This window comes from Jaculus jaculus, chromosome 1 (assembly GCF_020740685.1).
Source record: "Jaculus jaculus isolate mJacJac1 chromosome 1, mJacJac1.mat.Y.cur, whole genome shotgun sequence".
In the NCBI taxonomy this organism is placed as follows: domain Eukaryota; kingdom Metazoa; phylum Chordata; class Mammalia; order Rodentia; family Dipodidae; genus Jaculus; species Jaculus jaculus.
In genome coordinates, this window is record NC_059102.1 from 170,146,124 (window position 1) to 170,159,158 (window position 13,035).

Here is a 13,035-nt window from a genome sequence, read left to right on the forward strand (position 1 = left end):
TTTCCAGAAATAATTACCATACTTTATGGTAGGATAGGTCACCTGAGCTTCTGTTGCTCTTCAGACTTTCAACCAGTCCTGTTTATAGGTTTGCAGATCACTCCTGTACTCAGTTCCTGAGCTCCTCTCATGCTGTGGAGTACAGGAGGGCTGGCTTTTATTGGCATCTCCCATCTATGGAGATGTAGGTTAGTCTTATTTATGTTAGATTTCTTGGTACCTTATAATATGCTCTGATTTTTTGTCTTGGTTTTTCAAGGTAGAGTTTCACTCTAGCTCAGGCTGACCTGGAATTCACTATGTAGTCTCAGGGTGGCCTCAAGCTCATGGCAATCCTCCTACCTCTGCCTCCCGTGTGCTGGAATTAAAGTTGTGCACCACCACGCCCGGCTCTATGCTCTGATTTTTTTTTTTTAAAGAAAATCTTTGTTCATATCTTCATGGTGTCATCCTTTCTTTTTTTCCTTTTTGTGAACCTTTATAATTTAAGTAATTCTTTAATTATTCTGTTAGTGATGTTTCAGGAAGGATTGAATAAAATTCCATGTTTTCAGGTCTTTTATCCAAATAGAGATTTTCCTTAATGCCATACACATTAGGTACATTTATTTGACCCTCACCACAACCTACTGCAAACAATTATATCCATATTTTATCTAGTTATACATGAGAATACTGAACTTCAGAAAGATAAAGTCATTTTCTTAAAGTCATACAACTAGAAGACAAAGAGATGGAATTTAAACTCAAATTTCAGTCCCACAACTTCCACTTTTTTTGGGGGGGAGTAGGATTTCACTCTTGCCAATAGTTACCTATAACTTACTCCATAGCCCAGCCTGGCTTTGAGCTCAAACCTCAGTTTCCCAAGTGCTGAGATGTACCACACCCTGGCTTAAATTTCATGTTTCTGCTGTAACATCATAACTGTACCTGACTGAAAATTATTCTTCTGTTGCTGGATCTCCTTAGTTTCTTGGTCCAAACACTGTACATATGGTTGGGCACTATAGTGACGCTGATGTAACCTGCTATCAAGGTGCGTTGTAGCAGTTTGCTTGCTCACTGGAGCTTGTTCAGAGCATTTCACAAATTGTTAGGTCTTTCATTTCTACACTGCACTTTAGTTATGTAGTAGTAGTTTTTTTTTTTTTTTTTTAACCTGAGTCCATCTAAATTATACTCAAAGTATCATTGTAAGTTTATATTATGTTGTTGGCAAAGAAGTCCCAGGATTCATTGAGTAGAATAATCAGCAAGTGAATACGGTCCATTAATATTTATGATGTGGGGCTGTCCCAGAAGCAGACCAGCAGGTTACAGGCACATTTCAAATACAGCCAAAAGTTAGACATATAAGAAAAATAAGCCCAACCCATAGGATGACAAGAAAGCATAATAAAAGCATAGTGCCCCTCCTGAATTGACAAGGCTGACTGGATCATTGAAAGTTTAATAAAGGTACACTTAAAATGTGTTTATTAATCAAGACATCTGGCAAAAGGGCCAACTATTAATTAGAAGCTCCTCTTAGGTTGTATTTCCATTCTTAGCCATAGCTTTCTTGTAAATGGGTCTCCTGCCATATGGCCAGTCCACTAATTAGGTAGAATCTTGACTTTTACCTCAAGTCACATAGTCATGTAGAGTTTCAATAATGACAGTTTAAACCACGGAGCCTCCTGGGAAATTAAGTTCATTTGCATTTTTCTTCAGTTCAGAGAATTTTTCTTTAACACTCAAGTTTCTAAGTGCATTGGTGCTTAGTCTCCTTCCAGGGAGACCATGTCCTCAGTGCCTACCTGCCTTTCTTTCTAATTGTTCATTATCTGGGCCAGGCAGGTGCTGTCTAATTTCCCCTGTGGCTAGGAGTCACACTAGAGTAAAAACACCTCCCCCCCCTCCACCTTTCGGTGGCACTTGTAATTGTCACTCCTCCTGCAGAGGTAATTGGCCCCAGAGAGCCTCTGGGACAGTAAGTGCTGAAAATTTCCCACTTTATTGGATTACCCAGTCAGGGAATAGCACAACAAGTCTGCTTGATTGCTTTGATTCCTCTCCTGAGGTTCTCCCAAGTTGAAATGGAGGCTGGTTCTCCTCTGCTGTCTCCTCTGGAGACCAGTTGCCCTGCCAATGCCTAAACGAGGGTCACCCCTAGGTCATTTGGCCTGCCTTCGACTTGCTTAAGAAACACCAGCCCACAGGCCTCCTTAGTCCAGTGGTCCCTGCTCTGGGCAGCAGCAGCACCTGGGGACTTTTTGAAAATGCAAAATGTTGGGCCCCTTACCATACCTGCTGAACTACTAAATCCAAACCTCGGGGGAGGTAGTGGGACCCAGAAACCTGCATTTGCACTAGTACTTGGGTGCATGCATAATGCATGTGAAAGTCTAAGAAATACTGTGCTTCACCCAAAGCAAGAAGCAGGGTTATGGGAATATGTTTTCCTTCAATTGTAGGATGCATTGCATTCAGTTTCCCTAGAACAGATTCTAGAAATCTTTTGAAAGAGTTAGCAAAGAAAAATAAAAAGTTAAAAGTCAAATGAAGTTTCTGTGTCTCAGGGGTTCAGAGGATGAACACAGGACAGGTATACAACCGCTAGTTTAGAGTCTCAGGCATATGGGTCTTAATATTCTGTTAAATTGTCTGTGGCTTAAAGAAAGTATATTGAGCAAAGCAAGCCACCTTCCAAGTGTTGGGGGTAAGAGAAAAAGCAGCTACTTGATCTCTCAACGCTTGCAATCTGACCCCCACTATCATAGTGCGTTCCTGGAGTGTTTCTTGGGTAGGCCCCTGGCACACTTTGAGTGCACCACAGGGAGGATAATTCTATTTACAGAGTCTGTGTTTATGATATTTGGGCTCAACTGATACTATTAATGCCCATTTAGAGGTAAAATTTAGGTTACATTTAAGTCAAGGGAATGGCATTTGAGTTTTATCTCCTTCATTGACTGGTTAATTGTGGGTAAATTCTCTGAGCTTTCTTTCTTTCTTTTTTTCCCACTAATAAAACCGGCCCACAGTCTACTTCAAGTGTCAATGTGAAGAATGTTATGACTTAGCACATAAAGGAGGTAGAGGGCACATGGAAACCTTACAAAGCAAGTGCTCCATAAATGAGATGGTGGCTGATAATTTCACGTAGTGGGAAACTTTTCTAAGTCAGTATTGAGGAGAGTTCCTTAAGGGGTTTCATGTACCCCAAGCTGGCCTCATACGTACTATGTAGTCAAGGATGACTTGAGTTTTACATCCTCTCTGGGTCCTGCTGGCATCATAGGCATGTGCCACCATGCCCAGGATGCACATTTCTGGGAATGAAATACAGGGCTTTGTGCATGCTAGCAAAGCATCTTCAAACCGAGCTATATCCCAGTGGCCCCCAGGCACTTAAGCTTCAACCCACTTCTCTACCTGTTTGTCTCAGTTTTGCAATTGTTATGTTTCATGGCTGTTCATTTGATAAATATTTATTGAATAGGTACTATATAGATGTGTCATGTATTATTGTAAGTACTAAGGATAGTGTGACAAAAAAGAGTGCTCCCATTTTCTTGGAAAATATATTCCAGTGAGAGAAAAAGGCAATAGCCAAACTAGCCAACTAACCACTGAGCTTCCTTGTATGGAACGAAGAGAACAATGAGGTACTGCTGGGGACAGGGTGTGGTAGCAAGAGAGAGAAGGACTGGGCCACCTGGAGCTCTGGAAGAAATTATTTCAAAACAGAAGGAACACATCACCTGAATGGTGTGATTCAAAAGGAAGCTTTCATCATATTTAAAAAAATTTTTAACTTTTTATTGACAACCTCCATATATATAGACAATATCCCATGATCATAATCTACACCCACCACCCTACTTTCCCCTTTCCAAATCACCTCTCCACTGAATCCTTTCTTTTTCCCAACTGGTCTCTCTTCTATTTTTTAAATATTTCTTTATTTTAGAAAGAGAGAGGCAGATAGAGAGAGAATGGGTACACCAGGGCCTCTAACCACAGCAAACAAACTCCAGATGCATACAGCACCTTGTTCATTTGGCTTTATGTGATTACTGGAGAATTGAACTTGGGTCACTAGCTATGTAGGCTAAGTGCCTTAACCACTGAGCAATTTCTTCAGTCCTTCTCTTCTATTTCAATATCATCATTTCCCCATCCTATTATGCAAGTCTTGTGTAGGTTGCGTTAGCCACAGTGAGGTCATGAGTACAATGGCAATTTAGTGTTTGGATGACAGTATTGCAAAGCACAATTCCCTTTCCTTTGGTTCTTACATTGCTTCCACCACCTCTCTCACACAGGCCTTTCTCCTCCAGGAGGCAGCATAGCTCTTTCAAGGATCCTGACATCTACTCAACAAGAAAGTGGTTTTTAGCTCAGCTGCAGCTTGAGTTCTCAGTGACCTGCCACCCAAGCATGTGGCATCTATAGCCATAGTGTCGTACCATCTGGTTCTGGTGGGCACCCCAAAACCTTCAATACCATATCATGTTTGCGGGCATCAGAGCCTTTCTAACCAACAACTTGCTGGAAAATAGTCCACCGTGGGCAATGAAATTTTCTTGTAACAACCTATGGCTACTACTGCTACACACACACACACACACACACACACACACACACACAAACACTACATCTGCCAAAACTCTTTCTTTCAACATATATACTATTTAGCTAGAAAATGTCTGATTTATAACATTTTATTTTATTTTTTTTATTTTTCAAGGTATGGTCTCACTGTAGCTCAGGCTGACCTGGAATTAACTATGTAGTCTCAGGGTGGCCTCAAACTCATGGCAATCCTCCTACCTCTGCCTCCTGAGTGCTTGGATTAAAGGTTTACACCACCATGCTCGGCTTCTTATTCATAACATTTTTAACTTGATTAACCTTCTTCCCATCCTCTTTTCTCATCTATCTCTTCCCTTGAGCCCATTTTGACCACTTCATTCCCAGTATAGATTTTATTTTTAAAATTAAAGACAATATAAAGATCTTGAAGAAAATCATATTTAATTCATTATATTATCCTGTTAAAGCACTGTATATTTTCACTAATAGTTTCTACATTTATTTATATTTAGGCATATTTATATTGTGAAAACATGTATTGTTTGGTTTTTTGAGGTAGGGTCTTACTCTAGCCCAGGCTGACCTGGGATTCACTATGCAGTCTTAGGGTAGCCTTGAACTCATGGCGATCCTCCTATCTCTGCCTCCTCCCGAGTGCTGGGATTAAAGGTATGCACCACCACGCCTGGTTTATGTAAAAATATTTTTTTAACTTAATCATTTCTTATATTGTGTCTTAGTTTGTAATAGTTTTAACAATATAAGGACTGCTATAACAGGATTATATAGTAGCTGCATTTTCAGGGTTTTTTGTTTTGTTTTTTTTTTTGAGGAATCTCCATCATTATTTTCATAGTGACTGCACCAATTCACATTTCTACCAACAGTATTTAAGATTCCTTTTTTTTTTTTTTTGCTTTTTTTTTTTGCTTTTTGAGATAGGGTTCCACACTAGCTCAGGCTGACCTGGAATTCACTTTGTAGTCTCAGGGTGGCCTTGAACTCACAGCAATCCTCCTACCTTTGCCTCCCGGAGTGCTGGGATTAAAGACATGCGCCACTACGTAATCATACAAAGGTAATCATACAAAGAAATGGCTTTATTATGACATTTAAATATATATGTGTAATTATACCTTTTTCTAATGTATCCCTTCCTCCACTGTTTATCCCTGTACCATCCTCTCTGACTTCTTCCCTCTCTTTCTCTAGACAGTCCTCCTTCTGTTTTCATGTCACATATATTCCATTGCCCTCTCTTTCCCTTCCTCCCTTAAGATCTTCTCTTTCCTTTCTATGATCCCATTTCTAGTTTCCTCTCTCTCTCTCTGTGTATGTACACACACACACACATACACACACATATATGCCATTTTGGTCTTGGTCTATCTGAGTCTGGCTTGTTTCATGTAACATAATGATTTCTAGACCTATCCATTGTCCTTCAGATGTCATCTTTCTCTAAGACTGAATAAAATCTTAATGGTGTTTATATCCCACGTTTTCTTAGTCCATCGGTCTCTTGATGGACATCCAGGCTGGCTCCATTTACTGGCTGCTGTGCAGAGTGTGACTAATGCAGCAATAAACAAGGATGTGCAAGCATCTTCCATCTAAGACTAGGGAAGCTTTAGTTCTAGAGGTTATTTCTGATCTCCCCGTTCTTGCACTAGTCTGCATTGCCTGTTTCTGAGCCAGTGCATGCTGTGTCGATTACTACAGCTCTGTACTAGTCTTTACTTCCTTCCTTCTCCCCTGTGCATGTTAGGAGTTCGCGGGTTTACTGTGTTGCATGGTGGATTCTTCCTCAGTTCTCCACAGTGCACCTGTCACACTCACTAAATGAATTCTTTCCTTTGCTTTTTGCATGACATGCTTTTTCTCCTCTGTGTTTAAGATTCCTCTAAGTATCTTCTGCAGTGCTGGCTTGGTTATGAATTACTTCAGTTTGTTTTTACCTTTCTCCATCAATTTTTAAAAGACAACTTTGCTAGATATAGCTATTTTAGTTGGCAGTTGCTTACTTTCAGGGATTCACATTTATCATTCCATGCTTTTCTGGCTTTTGGGAATTCTGTTAAGAAGTATGATGTCATTCTGATGTGTTTTCTTTGTAAGTGACTCGGCATTTCTCTCACACCATCTAAAATTGCTTATTTGTTTAGTACTTTTGGTATTTTGACTATAAAGTATGTGGAGAGGTTTTCCTCTCCATGTTTGTTACAGGTTCTAAATGCCTCTTGTGCTTGGATGTCCATTTCCTTCCCTAGCTTTCAGAAATTTTCTGATGTAATAGATTTTTTTTTAAATATTTTTTGTTCATTTTTATTTATTTATTTGAGAATGACAGATACAGGGAGAAAAACAGATAGAGGAAGAGAGAGAATGGGCGCGACAGGGCTTCCAGCCACTGCAAACGAACTCCAGATGCGTGCGCCCCCTTGTGCATCTGGCTAACGTGGGATCTGGGAAACCGAGCCTCAAACCGGGGTCCTTAGGCTTCACAGGCAAGCGCTTAACCGCTAAGCCATCTCTCCAGCCCTGTAATAGATTTTTTGTTCCCTTAGTCTTTATCTCAGCTCCTCCTGCTATCTCATAAATTCTTAGTTTGATTATATCCCCCAGTGCTTAAAAGATTTTTTTGTGTTCATTTTTATTTTTCCCTTTTCCTTTCTTTCCTCTCTCCATCCTCCCTCCCTCTCATACTGAGGATTGAACATGGGCCCTCATGTATGCTAGGCAAGTAATCTATCACCAAGTTATATCCTCAGCCCCATTTTCACTTTTTATTTTGAGTCAGGGCCTTGCTCAGCTGCCTTGAGCTTGTGATCAATCTGTCTCAGACTCCTAAGTAACTGGTATTGCTGGCCTGCAACACCAGGTCCAGATTCCTTTTTCTTTTCAAACTGGTGTTTAAATATAGTATTCCCTACCTGTCCTCCATCCCTGGTAGTCAGTCTTTCTTTTGCTTGGGTGAGTCTGTTGGTGACGCTTTCCAGTGTGTTCTTTATAGGGGTCATCGAGTTTATTTCACTTCTTTTTTTTTTTTTTTAAATCTCATGTTCCTTGCTGAATCGGTCCCCCACATTGCTGGCATGTCTTCCTTATTGCTGATTTTCTAATTCATTTTGGTGATTTTCTCATTAGTGTGTGGCTGGCTTTCCTCTCTCGGTCCTGGATTGAATTCCTTACTTAATTCTTCGTACTTGAGGTCACTGGTCACTTTAACAGGAGTACTTTTGAAATCTTCCTGTAGAGTTTTACCCTTTCAGCGTGTTGACTCTAGTCATTGAGGGCCATAAGCTCCTGGAGGAGCCATGCTGCTTGTGTCCCATGCTTCACGCATTTCTTTGTTATTTGTGGGTCTACTGTTTTGAATATCTCTTCTGACTTTACTTGGGGTTCTACTTGGTGAGCGACCTACTCTTGAGAGCTCAATCCCCAGTTCCATATTTTCATGAGGATTCTGTGTGGCTAGGACTGCATTCAGTTTCCCAAACTTTGTTGCTTTTCCTTCCTGTGTTTCCAGTGTTCAGCTATCCTTATGCCCCCTTTGTGAAGTTCAGGAGCAATTCTTCTTTCTCTTTTGAAATAGTGTTCTTTTTTTAGATGTTAATATTTTATTGTTATTATTATTGCTGCTTTTACATATTTTGGAATCTCCCATAGTTGTGATAAATAACTCATAAAATTATGCAAAAAGTACAAGAATGTCTAGTAAATAAACCTTTGTATTTTCCAAAAATGATTTCTTTACAATACGTAATTCTTAAGGCAGTAGCCCCTGTACAAAGAAAGGTAATCTTTTTGCTCATCAAAAAGTCTTCTTCAAAGAGTAAGCTAAGAAAGGCTACCTACTTCCACTAACCCTGTTTGTCTTGCTTGATTTTCAGTTCCGTTCACTTCTTGAAGATCTTCGGCTTTGACTGACTCCTCTTTCCCTCACTGTGTCACATGGAGGCAATTTCTACTCTGTCACTTTCCATGAAGTAAACTTTTACTTTTTCAGTCTTTACAAACTCATGGAGTTATGTACACTCATGTGATGTCACCATTCATAGTGGTTTGTTTCTAATGCTTGAGCTGTTTATGACACCAGAGGCCACCCTTACAGTTGATCACTGTATGCTGTTGGTCTAAATAACCTATGATATTTCTTTACTCCCTTGATGCATCAGGATGCAACTAGGCTCATCTTGTCAACTCTGCCCCATACTTTGAACTTATCATTTTTCCAAGAAGACAACATCAGTGCTGGCATTTAAAAACCACCCTCTGTGTATGAAGAATGTCCATTATTTCTGGGCTATCATTTCTTCTAGGGATTTTTAGTGGGTAGGAAGGAATAAGGATTCCCCCTTTTTTAAATAGAAAAATGAACCACAAATTCCTAATGATATTTATGACTTAAAAGTGAAAATACAGAGGTCTTTACTCCCTCTGGCCTTCTCATGTCCAAGAATTCTCTGTACTTTTTCCTATTTCCGTCTCTTAATCTAATGAAGTCCCTCTAAACTTTAAAAAATAAAGAAAAATGTAAAAAATGCAGTATTTTATTTGTTTGATGTTATTCTTTGTCTCTTTTTATGCATGGAAACCTTGCTTCCCAAAAACATTGGTTTAATTATTGGCCTTAATAAACAATCTACCCATAATAAATTCAAAAAGTCAAATAACATTCCAGATAATAAGATGATTTTTGTTGTATATCTTTAAGATATATAGCATAGTATTTTGAGACACATAGAGAGACACTACAGTCTATCAAATTAACTTTCAGTTCTCTCCCAAAGTTATACTTTTGTGCATGGCAAGGACATTACATATTGTCTTAGCAAACTTCTGGTGAACCAGAAAACCACTTATGAATGGTTCCTCTTGTCTTTAGAACACACACATTATAGCTGCACGCCTAAGACACTGTGTTCTATGGTCACTTGAATGGTCTTCTTTCCTTGGTCATACAGTTGATTTATTTCAACTTGATTAAATTCTGAGGAGTTGCCTTGTTGCCGTTTTAATTTCTTCACTTTTAAAATTTCACAAAACAATTAACTACTGTGTTTTGGCACTACTTGTACTATCTATGCTTTCCTAAAATATCATTATAAAATGCTGTTTTCAAAATTGCCCTTTGTCTTTCACTTTAACTTTTTTAGCACCCATAAGCAATTCATATTTTTGTGTAAACAAATTTGTACCTATCTTGTTGTTGCTTTATTTATTTTCAGACGAAGTTTCACTCCACCCCAAGTTGGTCTAGAACTCACTATATATACACCCCAGGCTGGACTTAAACTTGCATGGACTCTCCTGTTTTAGAGTGTCAAGTGCTGGTACACACCTTGCTTATCACTAAATTTATTAATTGTTAGCTTACTTTTGAGATTTCAGCATATTCATGGCAGTTTTTCCAGTTCCAGATTAAAAAGAAATTAATCACTTAAAAAGTTGGCAGTTTTCATACATGAACATAATATAATTTGATGATAATCTTTCAATACTTCCCTCCTCTTCCATGTTCTACTGAATCCTTTCTTCTTTCTCATTGGACTTGCTTCTGTTTTGATGACCTTAAAAAATTAAATTATTACATTCAAATCTTAAATCCATGAGGCTACATAGTGAATTCCAGGTCATCCTGAGCTAGAGTGAGACCCTACCTTGATAAACCAAAAAAAAAAAAAAAAAAAAAAAAAGGAAAGAAAGAAAGAAAGAAAAAAGAAAAAAAATTCTTAAATTCAACTGGTAATTACTATTTAGCAATATTTAATTTTAAAATATTAGGTACTTCACCCACCTCCAGATGCCAGTTTAGATATTGGGCATATAACTTTAACAAGACCAACAGTATCTAGTTTCTGTCAGGGCTAATAGTCAATGAGGGAAGGCAGACCATAAAGATAGTTTCAGGTGTTGTTAAATGCAGAAAATTTATGATGTGGTAAAGTGGGACCAGAGAGATGTCTCTGCTATAAGATGACATTTGTGCTGAGCCAAGAGTCGTCGGGAGAAGCAGAACTTTCTGGGCCAAGGCACCAGTAGTATAAAGGTGCTGGAGAGCAGAAGCTCTTGATTCTTGTTCAATGCTTACTGTGATACAGGTGCAATGCTAAAAACCTGGCTCGTGTCATCTAATTTTCTTCACACTTTGACCCACCTCCCCCCCCATTTTGAATATGGAAACACTACGCTTGGAAGAGGTTGCAACTCTGACCTCTTCTCTGTCTCCAAACTGCAGCTTGGTATCTTTGATTTCCTCTCCCCAGGCTTTCACGAGAAGGACAAGAAGCCATACTGCCGCAAGGATTTCTTAGCCATGTTCTCTCCCAAGTGTGGTGGCTGCACCCGCCCAGTGTTGGAAAACTACCTTTCAGCCATGGACACCGTCTGGCACCCAGAGTGCTTTGTGTGTGCGGTCTGTACACTCAGCTATTTTTCGGGTTTAGGGAAAATCAATGAGATTTCTTCTCTGAGGGTAAGAGCTGCTACTAGTAAGATGGCTCACAGCCCTAAGAGGGGAATTCATGTGGGTTTCCAAAAAGAGAAATGATGCACAATGCCCATTGTGGGTATTTGTATGTTTATTTTGCAAGTGGGTAATCAAGTTGCCATGTGTCAAGGATTCAAGAGAAATTCCTAAGCCCAGCAGGTAGCTGGCAGGGTTTTTTTTTTTTTTTTTTTTTTTTTTTTTTTTAATGAGAAAGAAAGCGAGTGAGGGAGGGAGGGGGAGAGAGAGAGAGAGAGAATTGGTGTGTCAGGGCCTCCAGCTACTATTTGAACTCCAGACACATGTGCCACCTTGTGCATATATGCAACCTTGTATACTTGTGTCACATTGTGTGGCTGGCTTATGTGGGATCTGGAGAGTCAAACGTGAGTCCTTAGGCTGTGTAGGCAAGTGCCTTAACTGCTAAGCCATGTGACTAACCCAGAATGGTTTTTAGGATGGAAATTTTATTTGGTGACATTTTTCTGTTGACACATGCATTTCTTTGATTTATCTTCTCTCTACCCTCAGGACTGCTTCAGAAGTTTTTCTACTGGTTCCTTCTTTGAACTGGATGGACGCCCATTCTGTGAGCTCCATTACCATCACCGCCGAGGGACCCTCTGCCATGGCTGTGGACAGCCCATCACTGGCCGCTGCATCAGTGCCATGGGGCACAAGTTTCACCCTGAGCACTTTGTGTGTGCTTTCTGCCTGACCCAGCTGTCAAAGGGCATCTTCAGGGAGCAGAATGACAAGACCTATTGTCAACTCTGTTTCAATAAGCTCTTTTCATTTTAGTCCCCTCTGACCCACATCTACTTCATCTATTAAGAAGGGAAGGAGTATGTTTGCTGCTCTCAGATGTCTGCTCAGTATGCTTAAAGGTGATGAGCAAATAGAAATTTCTAGATGCTATATGATTAGACTTGTTTTTTTCATTTTCAAAGTCATTATCATTTTTTAAAACTAGGTACATGGATGTAGATTTAGGTCCCTCTGGTGTGTCTTTCTGTGTGTACTATTCATTTTCTTTTTCCATTTTTACCTCTTCCAATGGCCCTACTCAGGTCTTCAGCTGTGGCCCCCAGAGTCATTCACAGTTTTCTCTGTGTCCCCATAGCTCACTGCCTCCAAGCTTCCTGCATGTCCCCATGACTCACTGTCTCCTAACAGCTGCTTTGACTTTGTCCCTGCTGTCAGGAGTCATGATGTCACGCTTTGCACTTTGTATCTCCCTTCAATGCATTTCTCTTTTTCAAGAGAAAGTAGTTTTTAACTGATATCTTTGATAAATAAAATGGACTGTGGTTTTGATGACTTGCTGTTATGTTTATTTGGTTGATAAACTTACTGCTCCCCATGTTATGTACTAAGCAGTATTCACAATGCAATTTTTATCCTATCTCTTCTTTCCTTCCATGCAACAGACACTTTTTTGGTGTGTGTGTGCAGTTTGTATGATGTGGCACATGTCTATGCATATGTGTGTTTGGTGTATACAATTGTGTGTACAAATGTGCATACCCATACAAATATATACAAAAGCCAAAGAATGTGGAGTATCATCCACTGTTTTTCTTCCATGTTATTTACTTGAGACAGAGTCTCTCACTGAACCTGGAGCTGCTGTTTTTCAGTCAGACTGGTTGATCAGAAATCATGACATCTCTCCTGTCTCTGTCCTCCTTAGCTCTGGGGTTACAGGTGCATGTGACTACAACCAGTTTTTTGTTGTAGGTGCTGAGGATTGAACTCAGGTCCTCATAACTACATAACAAGCACTCTTACCCAATGAGCAATCTCCCCATCTTTGGTATTTTATTTTCCCTTTTATTGAAAATTTTAATGTATGGACATATAGTGATTTGATCATGATTTAATGCAATTATTCTTTTTCCCCCTCTCTCTTCTCTGCCCCGTCCCCTGGGGACTATCTCCTTTCAAGGTAGTCCTTCCTC

General features: G+C 39.6%; 1 protein-coding gene across 2 annotated transcripts in view; it reads left to right on the top strand.

The window, feature by feature from the left end:
* Lpxn (leupaxin) overlaps positions 1 to 12,318 on the top strand; it is a 52,713-nt gene extending 40,395 nt beyond the window's left edge. Inside the window, exons 8-9 of one of the 2 annotated variants that reach the window (XM_045131899.1) lie at positions 10,854 to 11,062; positions 11,606 to 12,318. In XM_045131899.1, coding sequence (XP_044987834.1) covers positions 10,854 to 11,062; positions 11,606 to 11,875 — 479 coding nt within the window. In that variant the 3' untranslated portion in view covers positions 11,876 to 12,318. The remainder of the gene's footprint in view (positions 1 to 10,853; positions 11,063 to 11,605) is intronic. The other variant, XM_004667708.2, reaches the window with a different exon arrangement.
* Positions 12,319 to 13,035: the final 717 nt, after the last annotated feature.